The 21,490-nt window shown below is 35.0% G+C and overlaps 2 protein-coding genes across 2 annotated transcripts in view; both read left to right on the top strand.

Annotated features, from left to right (window-relative positions):
• Positions 1–946: 946 nt before the first annotated feature.
• On the top strand, positions 947–10,722 carry LOC142984613 (luciferin 4-monooxygenase-like). The gene is made up of 9 exons (XM_076132356.1): positions 947–1,142; positions 4,064–4,268; positions 4,705–5,035; positions 5,914–6,076; positions 6,407–6,546; positions 7,018–7,156; positions 8,003–8,224; positions 8,576–8,746; positions 10,412–10,722. The coding sequence occupies exons 1-9, from the start codon at positions 1,026–1,028 to the stop codon at positions 10,535–10,537; spliced, it is 1,614 nt and encodes a 537-aa protein (XP_075988471.1). The 5' UTR covers positions 947–1,025; the 3' UTR covers positions 10,538–10,722.
• Positions 10,723–11,716: 994 nt separating this feature from the next.
• Positions 11,717–21,490, top strand: part of LOC142984491 (serine proteinase stubble) — a 34,374-nt gene continuing 24,600 nt past the window's right edge. Inside the window, exon 1 of the mRNA XM_076132138.1 lies at positions 11,717–11,843. The gene's annotated coding sequence lies outside the window, so the exon portion shown is untranslated. The remainder of the gene's footprint in view (positions 11,844–21,490) is intronic.

A 21,490-nucleotide genomic window follows, 5' to 3' on the forward strand; every position in this document is an offset into this window, starting at 1 on the left:
TTATGGGAGTAAGAATTGGCCTCTCACGAAAGTTATCAAGAATTTGTACCTAAAGGAACACACCAATAACTTTTCGAAGTTATGTGTGTATTAGAAATAATGAGCACTTGTTCCATCGGTTAAGGAAAACATCGTGATGAAACTTTGCCTGAGAGTTTATTAACACAGATTTTGAAGGGGTACAAAGTCCTCAACTCGCCAGCGTGGTCGACTCAAGGTCTCTCTTATTCGGTGAGAAGACCTTTGCCCAGCAGTTGGACAGTAATTAGTTAGTTTTTTTTTTGTAGTTTTAAAGGTTACCTCCAGCAAACAAAAATATCTTTATGGCAATAATAAATATTATCACTTTTTAAATATTATACAACTGAAAATCCTAACAATAAAATATAGATAACATAGATTAGTAGGTATTATTTTATAGTTAGTCTACCTACTCTAAATCCATAAAATTATGATGACATGAAATCTGACAAGCCATCTTACCGAAGAGTATCGTGTTATAACCCAGGTAACTGGGTTGGGGAGGTCAGATAGACAGTTGGTCTATGTAAAATGCTGGAATCCAGCTGCATCCGGTGAGAGTAGAATAGCTAGCTAAGTTATACATATTATTATAAGGTCGGGGAAAAAGTCTTTTCGCATTATAGTATATACGAACTTGTAATAAAATCTCTTTGGCTTCAAGAATAACAAATGAGTACACGGTTTATTAGGTTCCTTTCAGTGAGCTCGTGAGGTACCCAAATATCGAGCTTTTTTGTGTAGAGAAAAGATTTTATTACAAGTTCATACATACTATAATGTGAAAAGACTTTCCCCGACCTAATATGTACGCGGGAAATAGACCGACAATATTGCCTAACTAATAAACAAACTTTAGTACCTACATTACATACTTCACATCGCATTACTATTTACCTACCTACATACTTTATCAATTGCGCCAGTAGTTCACCACGGCTGGCTACAAGCAGACGTGTTATTAGATATCTTTTATTACTGTTATTTTACGTAAAAACATAATAATGTTAAAAAACCCTAATTACGTGTACGGTCCTAGGAGGTTACAAGTGCCGGTGAACTTAAATTTCGGTGACTACATTCTAGAAAGATTGGTGAAATATGGAAATAATATAGCAATGGTAAGTCGATAATTATCATAAGTTGAAGGAAAAATTGATTTAGAATTACTTTATGAGTGTTTCACAAATAGTTTTAATATCTTGCGTGCCTGGGAGTTCTTTATAACAGTTCTTGAAGGTAAGCAAAGTCCTCAACCCGCATTTGGCGCGGTGGACTCAAGGCCGAAACCCTCCTCCTGTGGGACTTCAATAGATTACATTTATTTATTTCTTTAAGTCTATAATACTCATAAGTTAAAGGAAAAAATGATATAGAATTACTTTACGAGGGCTTCGTACAAAAAACTTTAATATCTTGCATGTTTGAGAGTTCTTTTAAACAGTTCTTGAAGGTATACGAAGTCTTTAAAATGCTCTTAGCCGGGGTAAGGGACTTGAAGCTTAGCCGCTAGCTCTTGAAAGGGTGCATAGTCCCCAATCCGCACTTGACTAGATTGATGAAGATGAAGACATTCCTTTCTCATTTCGGGAGGAGACCCTTGCCCAATAGTGGGACATTAATAAGTTAAATATTATGTAAACTGAATATTATGCAAGATAACAATGTTTTAATTCTGAACGCTATGTGGTTGTTGATTGTAGAGTCTATCTTTAATTTATTTATATTGTGATAACATATATAAATAGATTTACTGTTTGATAAAACACACGGAGAGACTTTACTTTACTGAACAAGTTACGAGGAAAACTTAGGATATTGTTGGTTATGATGGTAGTATATAGCCACTTGTTTACTTGTTTCGTACTGTCTCAGAGTAAATTAATAAATATTTTTGGGACAACTCACGCACGGTCATCTGATTCCAAACTAAGCAGAGCTTATACTTATATAGATAAGTTTACAACCAGAACTAATACTCGTGCTCATCACACAAATATTTGTCCCGGGTGGGATTCGAATCCGACTCACGCGGTGCTACGGTTATTGCGGCGAGGTGACCACGTTAACCACTGCGTCAAACGTTTCGTTAAGTAAATAAGTATTTAGCGCAAAGGTATCGGGTTCAAATTCTGGGTCGGGCCTAAATGTTTCGCCGGACTTTTTCTGTTAAGAATTTGTCAGAGATTGCCCGGAGTAAGGAAGGTAAGGTCGTAGACCTCCGTGTCTCGGAGAGCACGTATAGCCATCGGTCCTGCGCCTGATCTCTCACTGGTCGTGTCGATATATCCGTTTTGCCGAGCTATATAAATAAGAGAATAGAGTGTACCTGTGTAACGCGCACACACTTGGACACTTTTAGCATGAAGTAGATAAATTATGTCACTATTAAATAACAACTGCGGCGGGTAACAAGTTAGAAGCATAATAAAACAGATAAAACAAATGAACCTTATCATGTATTAAATAATATCAAGTCAACTGTAAACACTAAACAGTGAGCAATTAAGTATACTTGCAAAATATGTACACTAAAAGACAGCAAGAAGAGTGTTTTCGGCCTTGTCTAAAATATGAAAATGATTGCTTTTGAGGGCTCCGTACCCAAAGGGTAAAACGGGAACACTATTACTAAGACTTAGCGGTCTGTCTGTCACTAGGTTGTATCTCATGAAAATAGTAAAAGTTTGGCAGTTAACATTTTTACAGATGATGTATTTCGTAACAAATACTAAAAACCAGAAGAAGTTTAAAGGGTGCTTCTATACAGCTAACAAGATATATACTGCCTTTTTTTTAAATAATGGTACAGAACCCTACGTAAGTCCAAATTGCACTTGGTTTCTTATTTTAAAGAAGTAGACTATCCTTCTCTTTCCTAATATTATATACTTCTTGCTAATATTATAAATGCGTAAGTTTGTGAGAATGTATGTATGTGAGGATGTTTGTTACTCTTTCACGCAAAAACTATCGAACCGATTACGATGAAATTTGGTATATAGGTAGCTGAAGACCCAGAATAACACATAGGCTACTTTTATCTCGGAGTTCCCGAGGGATAAGGATTTAAATAAGAAGGGTTTCCACGCGGACGAAGTCGAAGGCGGCCTCTAGTACGAATTATTTTACTTAGTTACTGATTGATGTCTTGCATTTCTATTCGCCTGCTTGTATGAAGTCATACAAATTTTCACACGAGCCGCACGGGTCATATTAATCAACAATAATGATAACATGATAATTTACGCGTGTATTGATAACATTCTGCATTTTTAATGATAAGATGATTATTATAGATACACATTATAATGTAATATCGATAAAGATATTTGGGCTCAAAGGTAAATCGATAGTGTTATGACGTACGCACGTCAGGCATTGTTCGAAAAATGGATATCCTAAACTTTAGCTGTCTTAATAATAAACGTCGAGGCGCCCATAGCCAGTTGCGCTCACCGGCCGGTAAACGATCTGTGCAAAAAGCAACCTTTGGCGCGGTCATTCCATAGATGGGTAGAGCGCATAGTGGTATGTCTTAACAACAGAGCCACGTGAAAGACTTTCAGGCCACCAGGTTGACCACTTAAACACAATACGGTGTGATGATGTGAATAATATCTACCTTAACGTTGTGTAAGCCCTGACTAGTTTTATAACGTTTTGCCTTTTTCGCTCATAATCAGTTTCAAATGTATTGAAAGTGACAAAACACTGCTAACCAGAACTTATGCGACCATAGGATACACTTGCTGCATGCATACTTATCTATACTAATATTATAAAGCTGAAGAGTTTGTTTGTTTGTTTGTTTGAACGCGCTAATCTCAGGAACTACTGGTTCGATTTGAAAAATTCTTTCAATGTTAGATAGCCCATTTATCGAGGAAGGCTTTAGGCTATACATCATCACGCTACGACCAATAGGAGCAGAGTACCAGTGAAAAATGTTACAAAAACGGGGAAAATTATGATTCTCTTATGTGACGCAAGCGAAGTTGCGCGGGTCAGCTAGTTATACATACTTTCACTATCCCCCCAGATAAACGGTGCAACAGGCGAGCAACAAACCTACAAAGAAATAGCCCAGCAAGCAATGAACTTCTCTGTCTCGCTCACTCGTATGAACGTTAGAGGAGAGACGATAGCTTTGATGTCAGAAAACAGGGATGACTTCTGGGGCGCTGTGGTCGGCGTGGCGTGCGCCGGCGCAGTACTGACTACTATTAGTACTGCGTATGTTAGAGGTAGATGGCGTTTGTTGTCTTATAATGTTCGTATATTGGTAAAAAAAACCTTTTTTATGGTGGAGAAGCTTTAATAAAAATCTGTGGTGCCGAGATTTTGTTTTCGAATTTTGGTTTCGGATTGTTTGGACTAAAATGTTTTCAAAATACTTGTTTCTGGTGTAGCAATCGCGGGTTCAAATCCCGGATTTGTATCTTGACTTTATAATACTCTTAGTCATAGCTTATAGAATAGATTATCATGAAGTTGACTCCGTACTAAAAAAGTATGAAAAACAGTCGGCTATCTAGGTACTGCCCCCTTGTGCTGTGGTAGTGATTGATTTCGAAATGTAACAGTTCAATAATTCTAAATATCCCGAAAACATTAAGCTCAGTCTAGATATAGGTATACTTGCAAAAAAAGACAAATCAAACTATATTTTTTTAATTTCAGGAGAACTAACACACGTTTTGAACGTATCAAAGCCTTCATACATAATCTGTTCACCGGCCATGTACAAAAAACATAACACAACCTTTAAAACGCTACCATTCCTGAAAAAAATAATACTATTTGGTGAAGAAAAACATCCAGATGTAATAATGTACGACGATTTAACTTTTGAAAGAAACAAAATGGTGAAAAACGTGAATTATGAAGATTTTCATTCAGTAGAAGTGAAAGGACAGACAGACACACTGTTTATTTTATATTCATCGGGCACTACGGGACTTCCAAAAGGAGTAATGTTGACACATCTAAATGTCATCACTGCGTGTTGTCTGTAAGTACTGGTCTTTGATACTAGATGGCGTTGTTTTAGTTTTGTTGTTGATCGCTAGATGGCACTAAAGTTTTAATATCATCGATCTACTTTTAAAAAAAATATCAGCTATATTTTTAAGGAAAAATTATTACGAAATTTGTCAAGCAATAGGAAATCTACCAATTACGTCTAGTGTGGGACCACTGAGGTTATGGTAGTCACCACGCCACTGTCTCAGCTTTGGGTAGGTCGTGGGTTCGATACCCTTAAAAAAAGTGTGACCCGTAAAAAGTCGTACAAAAAATAGATAACATATAAAAACACTTCCTTAATAATAGATTAAACGGTCATATTGGCTGGCTTATCCATACTAATATTATAAATGCGAAAGTAACTCTGTCTGTCTGTCTGTCTGTCTGTCTGTCTGCTACTCAATCACGCCTAAACTACTGAACCAATTTGCATGAAATTTGGTATGAAGATATTTTGATACCTGAGAAAGGACATAGGCTACTTTTATCCCGGGAAAATGACGCATTTCCCGGGAAAATTCAGTTGGCGAACGAAGTCGCGAATAATCAATATTTTAATGACATTGAATTAACAAAATTCCGTTGTCATGGCAACTGTTTTAATGGCGGATATGCCTTAGCCCGACTTCGTTATATTAAGAGATATAAATAATTTTGAGAATATTTTTCGTAAAAAAAAGCATATTTTATATCATCACGCTACGACCAATAGGAGCAGAGTAACAGTAAAAAGTGTTACAAAGACGTGGAAAATTCTGACCCATTCTCTTTTATGTGACGCAAGCGAAGTTGCGCGGGTCAGCTAGTTACTTATAAAAATACCAAATTGCGATTCACATTTAACTATTTCAATTATGTTTTCAGGCCACCAAGCCACGATCCTGAAAAAAGCACACTAACTATAAGTCCTTGGTACCACGTGATGGGTTTAGTGGGTATTCTGACAGGTCTGGCTATCGGTAGGACGGGAGTGTATCTGTCCAAGTTTGATATGGAGTTGTACTTCAAAACTATTGAGAAATATAAGGTGAGGTTTGTAAAGAAAGCATTATTTTACATATCATGATAAACGATACACCCAAAGTAATGTAATAAATGCGTGAGTCTGTCTGTAATCAGTCTATTACGCGTTCATCCTGCTGATTTAATTTTGATCACATTTTGTTTGGAGATAGTTGAAAACCTGGGATCGAAAAATTCAATTTCTTCATGAAAGCCTTATACTGGGCATTAAATCTTTGTATAGAATTGTACTTAGTCACACATTTGGTCATTTTAAACTCCTGAACACTGTACAGTCTTTTTTTAATCAACCCTTTTTGAGATTTTAAAGTCCTATCTATTTAACCTTTTCCAGGTAGCGCAACTGACAGTGGTACCTCCAGTCGTGGTGGCAGCCTGCAAGTACCCCACTAAATGTGACTTGAGTTCAGTCATCATGCTGTACTCCGGCGCGGCTCCGCTACGCAAGGACACTATAGAGGCTGTCAAAGAGAAGTAGGTTCGATTTTATATTAGTAGCTTTTGCTGTAAATTGATGTCAAGCTGAGTGTAACTTTATTATTATGAGTTTTGATATGTATAGATTGACATTGAACCAACTCATGGTTTCAGAATCTAGCAATTGCACTTCACAAACGATTAATTCTATCTTAAATTTATTTAGGTAATGACAAAGAGTAGCATTATTTAGTTAACGTCAAGTGAAAACCCTCAAATAGGAGCTGAATCTGATTTATTGCTTAGCCCACGCTGGCCAATATTTAATTGGAGTCTTCACATTAGCAGAGCTAGACGATTATAGATTACATTATTTAATTTTAAATTAGCTGAATTCATTTTCTTCAGATAATTCTAGGGTCAAATCTCAAGCACATCTTTCAGTCCTCCCGTTATCCCCGCCGTTAAGACTTTTTTCTCCCTTAAAAACTATTTAAATTTGCTGAAAATTGTGTTCTATATTTTCAGGTTCCCAAATATACAAGGAGTGTTCCAGGGTTATGGGTGCACAGAACTGACTCTAGCGGTCCTCAGATTCAATTATAACGACAAAGCGAAGAACAAGACAGGCAGCGCCGGGGCGATCGTCGCTGATACTGTTATTAAGGTAATTAATTTAAGACCGTGATTAAATTTTTTGAGTATCTCATTACATTTCACGCAGGCTAATTTCTTTGAAAACGAATTAATTGTGTAGGAGATTCTTGACTTTTTTCTTCTATAATGTTACAACCAATGTGCTCACTTGCTGCCCATATTCTTATTATCACATGCTAGTAGGTGATCCCAACATACGGTATGATCAGAGACTAATAAATAACCGCTAGCTATAGTCTATATCGTTGATTGTTGGCAGCTCTTCGCATGATCAATTATTGTATCAACCACATTGTAAAACTTTTGGCGATTGAAAAGCCTTATGAGAAGAGCTAGCGAGAAACTACCCCCTTTCCGAGCTAGTGGTAGATTCAGTAATTGTAACGACTATCATAAGTGTCAATATTTGACCTAAATGAATAAATGATTTGATTTTGAAAGTGTTCAAGTGTGCACAATACACAACAACACTCTCTATTCCATCACTCTTATGGCCCGATGAGACATTTTACAGTCGCAACCAACAATGAAGTGAATTTGGCCATTAAGCAGAATCACAGCTATATCACAGATGCCATATCGTTCAGGCTCCGTATATCGGTACCTACTGTAATGTTATGATCTGCGCTATTGGCTAGTTTTATTAAAACTGACCGCCTTTATAATGGCCAGGTAGAAACTACTTATAATTACACTCGTACTCGTGACGCATGTCCTATGTGTATAATTACAAACTATATGCGTGACGAATTTCATCAAAAATCAAAGTTACAAACATACGTTAATCCTTACAAATTCTATCATTAAGAATACTTATTACATTATAAGGATCATGAAAACTTTTTACTTATTTCAGGTAGTCGACCTAGAAACCGGAAAGCCTTTAGGTCCAAACTGTCGCGGGGAGATCTGCGTCAAGAGTCCTCTACAGATGAAGGGCTACGTGGACAAAGACCCCGGGGAAGACCTGGATGAGGAAGGGTTTTATAAAACTGGCGATGTTGGCTACTATGATGATGATAAGTACTTCTATATCGTGGATCGATTGAAGGAGCTGATTAAATATAAAGGTTTTCAGGTGAGAAGTGCTTTATATTTTATTTTTTATTAGGTTATTTAGTTAACATTTATTTAAATAGATTAGTATTTTCCATATTTTGTCACCTTTTGAATCCTTAGACTTCTACTTCTAGATTTGAATCCCACATGGATTTTTATGTGCGATCCACAATTACGTGTTTCGTGCCGGGTTACTTTATGTGAACATTTAAATTAGAACTCCCTTAACGCAATAACAGCTTTATGCGAATTTTAGTGGAAATAAAAAAAACCCCAACTCCTTTCTTGAGAACTTGGAAATCGAACTAAAACCCTCAAAATCACATACACACAAATCAGTAAATTATTCTATACTCTATCCTTCTCCCAGGTGCCTCCAGCAGAGTTAGAAGCAGTTCTTCTTCAGCACCCTGGCATCAAAGACGCCGCAGTCATAGGAGTGGAAGACAAGGTGGCTGGGGAGGTGCCTCTCGCCTTCGTGGTCAAGTTGGAAGGTCAGCAGGTCACTGAAGATGATGTTAAGGCTTTTATTGCTGAGAGGGTGAGTTTACAAATGCATTTTTTTGTTTGATCCCCTATTTAAGCTGATAAGGCATATTTGCCCATATTTGACTAAAAGTTTTTGTTTATCTTCATGCAAAATTTTATTTTTTTATCTTGTTCGCTTGTTCTGTGAATGAGTTCACAAAGGCCACATATTGTATGTTTGTGATATGGTATAGATTATTGATTAGTATTATATATTATATTATTACTAAATAGATAATAGATAATTATTATAATGTACCTACACTATTGTATTGGGGTAAACCTGTAAAAATAGTTGTAAGGATGAATAAATAAATAAATGAGTGGTCTACGTGACAGCATAAAGACAAACAAATTAACAGACTCTTGCGTTTGTCGATAATGCTGGCCAGTTTAATTGTAACAAGCAAACTGTGCAGGGCTTTGCTAATATTTAATAATAATAACTTTATTCTCTCTCTCTATATATACATATCTTTCATGCTATGCTATATGGTAGTGGGGTCAGCCTTCCCGCTCTTTTTTCTCCAATTCGCTCTATCCTGGATATCAATCTTCGGAAACCTCAGTCATATCTTTTTGCACTACAGTGTGCCATCAAGTTTAAATAATAATAATTCTTTAACATTTCGCAAAAGACTGACTAGTCAGTTACAGTGTTGAAGTATGCGAATAATGCACACCCTCTATTCCTTAATTCTCATAGTACGGTAGGAGGGACAACTTACGCGACCAGTGAGAGTTTTCGTGTCAGATAATAGCACAAATTTTATGTCTTAACCTGAGATTCAAAACCTCTGCAGATTAAAAACTAAAAATAATGACTTAATACCACCGCTCTACAATCCCTGGAATTGAATCCAAGACCTCGTAGTCACCAATCAAACGTATTAAAACTAGTTCATTCAGTGAAAACTAAGTCAAGATCAATTTAACTGAAAGGGTGAGCCATTATAACATTTGGTTCAAATCTAATGGTTATCACACACGATATATTACACAATACTTCGATATTTTGAAGGTTCATTCAATGTTACATTTAATTTGGTAATTGTTATCCAGTTTTTGTTAATGGATTTTTGGCTGAGTAGTGCCGATTCTGAGTTTGATTCTTGGTTCAGGTAATGTGTTATATCCTACTAATATTATAAATGCGAAAGTTTGTGAGAATGTATGCGTGTGTGGATGTTTGTTACTCTTTCACGCAAATACTACTGAACCGATTACGATAAAATTTAGTATATAGGTAGCTGAAAACCCATAATAACACATAGACTACACATATACCACACATACTTTTTATCCCGGAGTTCCCGAGGCATCGGGATTTACCCGGGAAGGGTTTCCACGCGGACAAAGTCGCGGGTAGGCCTCTAGTATATTATATTTTCACCATTCATATCATTACACCAAGTGTGTGACATGCACCCATTTTTCATGTAAAAAGAGGCGAGCTTATTGCTATGTACCTAAACCGGGTAGGATACCAAACCACTAATATTGAGACACATTTTAATATAAATAAGAAAAGATCAATGATATATGATAATCACTTGGCCCCGACCCGGGAATAAAACCCGGACCTCGCAGTTAGCAGCCGTATGCACTCCCGCCAAAACTTCAAATACAGCCCCATAATATCAAGTATTTAATTCAATATTCTTATTTTCTTTTCCAGTTATCGAACCCCAAACACTTGCGCGGTGGCGTGCGCTTTATCGAACAGATCCCAAAGTCAGCAAGCGGCAAAATTTTGAGAAAAGACCTGATATTGATGGCCAAGCCTGTTAAGAGCCATCTATGAAGAATTTATAGAATAAAGAATTTTTTAACTTTATGGTATTCTATGTCCAAGGGCAATTATAGAAGCGAAAAATTGTCGTGAGAATTTGAATGTGTTGAAGCGAATTTAGTTATTTTTTTCAGTATTGAATTATCGTTATTGATTCTTCTTTCTGTAAATATGAAAATATACTTTTAATTTTGAAAGGTTGTATTTCATTTTCGGTACGAACATTTATTATTTATTATCAATCAAAATTTAAGCGTCTTTTAATAGCTTTATATCAAATAAAAATATCGATATTTCTGGGTCATCTTTTATTATAATATAATAATTATAATAGCATCGATTTAAAGGGGCATAAATTACAAGTAGTCAAGACCTCACAAAGAAAACGAATCAAAATCTACGGAACTAAGAGAATATAAACTAAACAATACAATATAGCAACTCCTGTCACATTATATGTTAATCATGAAACGAAAGTGTACACAACAAAAAAGTCTTTATGTTACCGGGTTATTCCGTATTATGTAATACATAATAATACCCCTCCAAACCCACTTATATTATTCACAGCCTTTACATAACAAAAAACAGGAGAAAAAAACGTTTAAAAACGTTTAGTTACAACTTAATAATGTTACGTAACCTTTTCACCGAACTTGTATTTTGGCTATATCCGTCATTCGCTTACTTCGGCTTGCGGCCGCGCCGGTCGCTCACAAAACTTTCGATTTTAATAAAACCAATAAGCCGAATTATATTCAAGAAAAAAAACGCGTTCATTAAGACTTAAGACTCGATCGAGTTAATCAATTAAAAAAAATTAAGGTGTCAAAATCGATTTGTAATTTGTAGTTTCGTTCGAAAATTGTGTCATTTTTTTTAAATATGTCAACGACAATAGTGTTTATATTTATGCATTTATTATGTAAAGTGGTCTGTGATTTTGAATTAGGCGTAGTAAATAACGTATACGATTCAAAAAACTTGTTAAACGACAACGCGAATTATGTGCTTCCTAAACTTTTGAAAGAAAGTAAGTTTAATTCGGATATAATAAAAAGCGCGGGTAAAAATGACGATGTAGTGAATAATTATGAAGATATTACTATTTTGGACGATGACGGTCAGTTGAAGAACTTAAAATTCAAGTCAGCTAACGTGCCAAAGTCACAACTACTCAATTTAGTCAATAGTGATGTTCATTTGACAAAAGTGAGTGACAAAGTGACTCAGATTGAAGTGCCTGTGACGAACTCAGAAAGTGACGAACTCAAGTTTGAAGTCGGACAGAAGCCGAAATTTTTCGACGAATTGGGATGTAAGTAAACATTTTTTTCATTAATAACTTGTATTTATAGCAAAATTAGTAAGTAATGAACGATCAAAACTTATATTATAATCAATTAATACATCCTATGTACACAGTTATGCAATAAATGTATCTGAATCTGCATCTGTATTAAACTTCATTAGAACCCAGGGCTTCAGTATGTTTTAAATTCAATCGAGAAGATATCTCCTATATTAGTCAAGTTAAAAACAGCTTCTATCTTGTCTCTAAAGAACTCACATATGGAATTTCAAATGTGACTTGCTACTAAACTATGTATTTGGATAATACAAACTCGATAACAAAACGAAAGTTACTGATAACTTATAATCATTAAGTGACAATAGATACAAACTAATACTATTTTAACTTAAATATGTCCTATATGGTGGACTCAAGGCCTAACCCCTTCTTTTTCGGGAGGAGACCGTTGCCCAGCAGAGAAATAGCAATGGGTTGCAGTCTGATTCCCATACGGAACAAACATTTGTGATATCCACAAAAGGTTTCAGTTTTGTTTGTGTGTTTGTAAAAGTACCCACAACACAAAAGCTTTTCATATTGATTGATTTGTTTTTTAATTTTGTTACTTATAAAAGTTGTGTAAGTTCTTATAAGTTATAGGTACAATGTTTTGCCTCCTCCACTCACCTGTATACAGTTTAAAAATTGACCAAAAGTGATAATTGTATAACTAAATCAGAGTACTAGTGTACATCAAATTGATGGTCACTATTCAGTACATTGCTGCTTTGACGTAACGTGTTTATCACTATAATCATGGGAGCAAACAATGTACAGTATAGTGGCTTTCAAATTGTTGTCAACTGAGATATGCGCTACGCTTAAGACAGATTTTTGAAGCTAACTGCACGTTTGGCGCAGTGGTTTAAGCGGTCACCTCGCCGCAACAACCGTAGCGCCGCGTGTGGTGGGTTCGAATCCTACCCGGGACAAATCTTTGTGTGATGAGCACGAGTATTTGTTCTGAGCCTGGTTGTCAAATTATCTATATAAGTATATATTTAGAAGTATATAAGTATGTTTATCAGTTATTTGGTTACCATAGTACAAGCTCTGCTTAGTTTGGAATCAAATAACCGTGTGTGAGTTGTCCAATAATATTTATTTATTTATTTATTTTTGAAGCTGGCGATTGACCCAAACTGGGACTGTCTATAATCGAAGGTTCATATCTGACGGAACATACGTCGCGTATTATCAGTCGCGTAACGCCGGAACAGACAAATGTATAGAAAAACACTCGACCGTTCACACTCAACCGATGATCGATACGAAGTCCATACAAATTAAGTTACGCCCGACGCATCTTTCGTCAGATATGAACGTTCCCTAAGTGAATAATCAGATACACAAATACTTGAAATCCGTTCAGCAAACTTAATAGTAGGTCATGACTAAGTATATATGTTTTCTTTTTCAATAAGAGTATAGACTAGTATAGAGTATGTATCTATTAGCGCAAATAATAATTGACGGTAGTTTTTGCTCACTCAAATAACTGAAATAGTATAATGACTTGCTAAATAAATAAAAACACTACACTACATTTTACACAGCAAGTATAGTGCATAGTTCAAGTGGGTTCGATTTCCATACGAAGACTAATTTATAGAGACTAGACTATATTTTGGCTGTTGCCGAAGAAGTCTTAGGTTCAAATTCCGAGTAGGCCAAACATTTTTTCCTGAGTTTTTCTTTCAAGAATTTCTCAGTGTTTGTCTAGAGTTAGGATTTAACATCGTAGACTTTGTATGTCGGTAAACATATTATAATATCTCCATATCGTTTATACATTTATCTAAACGTCATCTACTGGACATTATTGAAATAAAGTCATTGAGAAATAAATCAGATCTAAAATATGTAGTACCTACTCATAACATAAAAAGGAAGAATAACACATTAATAGATAACCTACTCCTTTTCAAAGTCGGTTCAAACGTCAACACTTATCTTAAACGACTACACGACAATCGTTCCCATGGTTCAACCGCGGTTAAACCCAGCACATAATACCATGAGAAGCACATAGTTATATGAACAATATACGTCTGTCTCTCTCCCTCGTTGTGTAAAATGTATGGCACATAATATATGTCTGTCTTTGTCTCTCGCTGTATAAAATGTGTGGCAGTAGGTTTGTTACTTGTTAACACTCAGCTGGTAAATTGTACTGACCTAGCGGTACTTTTGAACATCTTCAAATTTTATTATTCTTTCTTTTTTAACACACAATTCCCGCACTAAGAATTGCTCTTGTGTCGCGGGGAGTATTACAAGCATACAAACAACGGACACAAAGTACAACTAGACCCGAAACAGATATTTGTGGATCGCACAAATATGGAATCGAACCCACGACCTCTCGATGCACTATGCGTGGATAGATTTTTCTATGAAATAAGAATGCTAGGTGTAAATCCAGTTTATAAACTATATGTATGCAAAATTTTATCACAATCTAGGCATTCGTTTTTGCGTGATAGAGTAGGTACCAAACATACAACTATCCTCGCATAAGTGAAAAGTTCTCATCCCGTAATGAGGGAGGGTTGAGCTTTGAGTTCACGACACTGGCTACAGTGGCTACATGCAGGCTCAAGACTCTGGATTCTTTCTCATTGCATGCAAGGTTTCAACGCGAAGTTTTCTTTCACCGTTAGAAAAAGTGATTATTATTTAAAATACACACATAACTTCAATAAATCCGGATTCGAACTATGCACCGCTATCGCAGTAGTAGTACAAATTATATATATTTTCTTTCTTCGTTATTTTCAAGAAATAATTTCTTCTAATTTACACGTAACTTCGAAAAGTCATTGATAAGCTACCTTAGGTTTGAACTATTGATCACTCACGTAGAAAGCAATTTAGCTTTACCTCTCGGCTATCACTGCTCTTCAAATCAAATTTGCATAAATAACCAATAATAATTTTCAAAACAAACCACATAATCAAATACATAAGGGTCTACGTCCCAGACCTTGTACATAACGAGATATAATGGCGGACAAGTTCGGACGTGTGGTGTGAATTTTGTAAGGTTATATAACTAGAGAAAGTCGTATCCGGTTCAAATGGCGGTAAGGCTGTGTTATAGTGGAGAACGGGTGGGTGCGATTGTTGTGGAGTTTTTTAATGATTGTAAATGTTTTAAGGGTTTTGGATATGTCTCGGATAAGTGATGGTTAGAAAATGTATGAAAATAACTGTAAAATTTTCAGTGAGATATTTGATGTCAAACTTTTCGAAAGGTTTGAAAATTTTTGAAGCATGGCAATAGTTGATAACCAAATGGCAATTTTATATCATTTTAAGCCTGAAATATATTTAAAATACTTTTATGCCTACAATTTATTCCTCGTGAGGTGGCCTACTGACTAGGAGACGGCCAAGTCTAAAGTCTTATATTTCTATTTAGCTATCCTTTATTATTATTACCTCATTTGTGTGTATATGTTACTGTAAAAGCCCGAACTGAGGTAAATCCTTAGATTTTCCTGTAAAACCTAAGATTTACCAAATGTCAAAGGTCAAAGTCCGAACAATTCTTTTATTTCGCACTTTTACCTCTATTCAGTTGATGATGTCGAGATGTCGAAGGTGCCTCAGCCTTCTAACCTATATACAAAAAACGATATTATGCTACCATTTAAATCAGCTACAAATTAAGAAACGCCAAAAACGCTGATTTAGTAAAAAATGCTATCGTAATGACGGCACATGAATAGTTTTCTTGGGATCAAAAGAGTGATTAATATGTTGTTTCTATCCTAAATCATTTAAAATAAATAACGAAAAAACATAATATAGCTTAAGCATTTATTTAAAAGACGTTTTAAATTTTTCATTAACAGAATAAAATACCCTAATAGTTAAAAAAGATCGTTTGCCTGACTCCTCGTTAGAGATTTCTGTTCCTTGCCTCGGGCGCCCCTAGCCTTCAAAGGCCGGACGTACTCACTAACTACAAACTTGTTTAGATAAATAATTGTGCTTAGTCTGAATAAAATCATCATAAAATTGTAATGTCACAACGAGTATTACTCGTCCTGTGACTATTACTCCGTGAAAGTTGACAACCGTGAGAAAATCCGGTAAATTAAGATATAGAAGGAAAATTGTTTGATGAATATGTTATTAGAAAATCATAAGATATCATTATAGTTTCTGCTCTCTACTGCTGAATATAATGTATATTCCGCTGAAAGATTCCTATTATATGGATCCTATGAATCCAGAGTGTGTAAGTTACGAAATCATCAAAATTCGTTCAATCGTTATGGCATGGCACATTACCAAACTTCGGACTACTATTAAAAATAAAGAATAATCTAATAAAAAAATTATGATGACTAATACTAATTTGTCCGACCTGGGAATCGATTCTCAGACCTTTGCGCGTCGCATACACTACCCGCTACACAGAGGTATAAAAATTGTAGAGTTTGTTTGTTTGCTTGAACATGCTTATCGCAGGAACTACTGGTGTGAATTACAAAAATCTTTTGCTGTTAGATAGCCTATTTATTGAGGAAGGCTAAAGGCTATATAACATCACGCTACGACCAATGGGAGTAGAGTACCAGTAAAAAATGTTACAAAAACGGGGAAAATTATGACTCATTCTCTCTTATGTGCCGGAAGCAAAGTTGCGCGGGTCAGCTTGTGTGTAATAAACGTGTTGTTTGCGAATTTTATCACCATTATAAACACAGCCTAACTCCTTACCACGTTTCGAAGACAAAGCGGGCTTTCTATAACCTTCGTACATTACACAAGCTGTTTCATAATGCAATAATATACGTTAAATTATACACAACCGACATTTTGTTTCGGTTCATAGATTATAGAGTAACTGTCATTATGTTTTTATAATCTGTTTTAGCTTAAGGCGCTTTTTAAGTGCATTTTTTTAAACTTTCTTGAGGAAAAATTTATTTTGTTTTGAAATGGTTAGTTAAATTAGACGATAGTTATAGTGCAATGGGTAGCATGATTCGTTCGTTGCCACCTTTGGAGTAATTGCTATGGGTTCAATTCTCGAGTCATACCAAAATTGGTTTAGTTATAGATAAGTTTTTTAAGTCACTGCAATTTTCATTCGTGTTGTCGTATATTGCTTGGGTTAAAATCGATTGTATTTCCTTTTATGGTAAATTTTGAACCTCAAGTTGTAATTAAGAAAAGTGTTTCTAAGTCAAAAAGCACTTAAAACTATTGCAGTCAATAAACTGACATTACTCAAAACTAAATTTAAAAACACATTTGGACCTCTAAACCCCTGTTTCTGAGGTACATTTAGCGGTAGTTTATCAATTCAATAGCGTTTTTTTTATATGAGTTTAAACGTTATTGAATATATAAACTATCGCTAAATGTACCTCAGAAATCGGGGGTAAGTGTTATTATGTATGTGTTGACTAAACCGGGATTCAAACGCTTTGCAGTCGTTACCTCCAATGTGAGTTTTGACATAAATTAGAAATAGCCTTAATGAGAACAACTGTAGATCATTAATGATCAAGCCTAGATGGTAGGGTCTATTAATATAACTATTAACCTTAGTAAGCTCGAACAGGAAACTGGATAGCTTATAGAAAACTGGAATTTCTTGTACAGTTGCATCTTTGTATGAGCTGTTACAAATTACGTGTGGGAAATGAATTTCACCTATTAATGTTTTCCTGTTGGGCAACGGGCAAGTGCAATAGGCAAAGATATATATGAAATTTGGACCACGTGAAGAGATTTTCAGGTGTAAACAGTATCTAACGCATTGAAATGTGACTGACATTATCAGCATTGAATAAAATTTTACTATAGTATCGAAGGATTTTTTTCTCACTTTTTCATTACATATTGATTATAAAGACTACCTCTGCGGCGTGGTCAGTAGTGTAGTGTCACTGTGGACGTCTAACGACTTGAGGTCTCGGGTTCGAATGCCGAGTCGGACTCAAAATGTGTTTCTGAGTTCTTACCTTCCTTCCTAAATATGTATGTTTGCATGTGTGTATGTATGTTCGTATGCATGTGTGTATGTAATTATGTATGTACGTATCTATACTAATTTTATAAAGCTGAAGAGTTTGTTTGAATGCGTTTATCTCTGGAACTAGTGGTCCGATTTGAAAAAATCTTTCAGTTTTAGATAGCCTATTTATTGAAGAAGGCGATACGCTATATATCATCACGCTTCGATGCTGAAAGGAGCAGAGTACCAGTAAAAGATGTTATGAAAACGGGAAAAAATTCACCCATTTTCTCTTATGTGACGCAAGCGAAGTTGCGCGGGTCAGCTAGTTATTGATATTCGCGTTAGTACAACAAAACAAACATATTTAAAACACACCTTTTCTAAATATGTCACCACATAACCTAGTGATTGCGAGACCATAGACGAGTACCAGTAATATATTCTAGACAGGTGTGTATCTTATGTTTTCTCTGCCGACGTGCGACACTGCCGGTTAAGGAAGCCATTACTGCAAATTGCTAGGTATAAGTGTAGATTACATCTTAAATCTTTGTAGAGGATCTTTGAGAGAGTAACTTTGTAAGGAAAAGGATTTTTTTGGAGCTGATAGGATAGTAAAAAAAATTCTTATTTAGTATCATGCTTTTTATACCCGATGGTGTAAGCAGAGTTATGAAATACATCTACGATAAGGTTCTTTAATAAAATATATTTTTTAAATAACCAGCATCTATTTTTCATACCTCAAAGTGACACTTTTTTCTATTTATTTGAAAAAATAACGTTTGCCGAGTAAACTAGTGATATATATGTTATATTAGTTTCTTAAGAAAATTAGTCCTAATATCTACTTAATATTTTTTTTTTGTCGGTCTTTGATGTGTTCAAAGTCATTACTCCGTAAATGATCGGTGAGGTTTTAAACTCGGAGACCGTTAGTTCATTGAATAAACTTCATTCATTTAATAGTTCAGTGACTTTGGACTACATATAGTTTAACAACTTAGTAGAGAATCTTGTATGTACGGTTCACTGCGTAGGTATATAAAATTCAGAGCTTAGAACATCAGTGACCAGCAGACTTATGCAGCTGACGGTAGCCTGTTTAATACATCTACTTTATTTGTAAAATACACAGAATTATTATTTACTAGCTGACCCGCGCAACTTCGCTTGCGTAACATAAGAGAGAATGCGTCATAATTTTCCCCGTTTTTGTAACATTTCTCGTTGCTACTCCGCTCCTATTGGTCGTAGTGTGATGATATATAGCCTATAGCCTTCCTCGATAAATGGGCTATCTAACACTGAAAGAATTTTTCAAATCGGACCAGTAGTTCCTGAGATTAGCGCGTTCAACCAGACAAACAAACAAACTCTTCAATTTTATAATATTAGTATAGATAATCTAGATAAATCTTGCAATACTAGGATCTCTACTAAGTTGACATACTATAGTTTTTAACCTGGACATATAGGTCATTTTTTTCCTGAAAATCTTTTGACTCGGACGAAGTCACGAGCGATAACGAGTCTTATATAAAAACTAGCTGACCCGGGAAACGTTGTTTTGCCATAAAAAATAAATAAAAAAACATTGTCCAGCGGACAAAATTGTGAATCTAAACCATTCTCAGATCCCCTTGAGCACACACAAAAAATTTCATCATAATCGGTCCAGTCGTTTAAGAGAAGTTCAGTGACATACACACTTACAGAAGAATTATATATATAAAGATAGCATAGTAAAAATAGCAGAACATACAGCCAACGGGTTTTATAATCTAACGTGACATACAAAATCATCGATTATAAATTAGATCTTGATTTTACCGTTTACAGCAATACTCAATGTACTCAATGTAGTATATTTAATCTATCAGATACTTCTATTAGAGATGTAAACTTTGGATTAAAACATCGATAGGTACATGGTTAAGTACATATTATTATATAATATCGCGCCTTTTATATCCAAAGGTGTGTATGAAAATACAGCCGCGTTTCGCCGTTAAAAATGTTAGTAAATTTTTTTTTAATTAAAAAAGTAGAAGTTTGTAAGTATTGATATATATTTATGTAGATATGTTTGTTACTCTTTCACGAAAAAACTACTGGATGAATTTTAATGGTGTATCCATTGAAATCCATTCAGTAGTTTATCAAAGTAGTTTTTTCGTACCTGATAACTTATAAATTAGATGCCCACATTTTTTTTTATCCCGGGAAATTATCTGATATAAGCTGAAAATAACCAATTAGCACTTTATTCGACATGGGAATCGATCCCGAGAGCCCATGAACGGTATTTAGACACAGTATCGCCCAGACCTGAGAGGCAGGACTTTTTTTATGGGCAAAGCAAAAATAATTGTGTCGCGGGGACTTTTCCTAGTTTTATAATTCTAATAATAATTCACATAATCTCTGCATCACCTCAAGGTAGACTGGCAAACTGCCTTTGGCATTAAGTCCGCCATTATACATATCTATACTAATCTATACTAATATAATAAAGCTGAAGAGTTTGTTTGTTTGTTTGTTTGTTTGAACGCGCTAATCTCAGGAACTACTGGTCCGATTTGAAAAATTATTTCACTGTTACATAGCCCATTTACCGAGGAAGGTTTTAGGCTATATAACATCACGATACGGCAATTAGGAGCGAAGTAGCGACGAAAAATGTTACAAAAACGGGGAAAATTTTGACCCATTCTCTTAGATGACGCAAGCGAAGTTGCGCGGGTCAGCTAGTTTGGTATAAAAAGTTAAAATAAATAAATAATTCGTTTAAAATACCAACGTTTTTAAAATATCGATAAAACCTCCTCCCTTTATCCAATCAGATAACCTTAATCCTAATCCATGCAAATGTTGACCCACAACCGATCTAGTTTGACAACATGTTGGTTATAAAAATAAATATAAACAAAAAGTTAAACTGGCTACTTTCGATCGACTCTCGCGCTCTCTCTTGGCAGCAGTGCTCAACATTTTATACGTCTTTTAATTATTCTTTTTATTTTAATTAATAAAATGTTTATGCCTGTTTTCACTTTGTTATAGGCCTTTTTATTGGTTGTTTTTAAGATTCGAAGTGTTGTTGCTATGGGAAAATCTTTTCTTATTTTATTAATTAATTTATAGCTGTATAATGGCGGATTATTTTAGTGATTTGTGGTAAATTAGCGAAGATGTTTAAAGACATTTTCTAACGTTTTTACTTTTAAGGACTGGCGGGCAGGCGTGACCTCCACAAAAATGGGCTAAATAACAGGATTTTAAAGCGAGAAATATCTATTGGCTTTTTCATACATAAAATATTCAATATTCGTAATCGCCTTCTCTTGAATACATATTTAATTATAATTATCATAACTTTATTAAAATACTATTCGTGAAAATTACGAAATTTAATGTAACAAACAAATTTAAAAGTAAATAATAATCAAAAATATTTCGCAACAGTAGCAATAAAAATATTTTCCCGAAGTTTCATCTAGACATAATATTTAATTACGTTATAAATGCCGACTACAAGCAATAAAATATTATTAAATCATTTCCACTCGCAGAAAAAGCAATAAACAAAAAAAAGCAGCTTACATAACATAACGCGTTATTACTG

This window comes from Anticarsia gemmatalis, chromosome 27 (assembly GCF_050436995.1).
Source record: "Anticarsia gemmatalis isolate Benzon Research Colony breed Stoneville strain chromosome 27, ilAntGemm2 primary, whole genome shotgun sequence".
In the NCBI taxonomy this organism is placed as follows: domain Eukaryota; kingdom Metazoa; phylum Arthropoda; class Insecta; order Lepidoptera; family Erebidae; genus Anticarsia; species Anticarsia gemmatalis.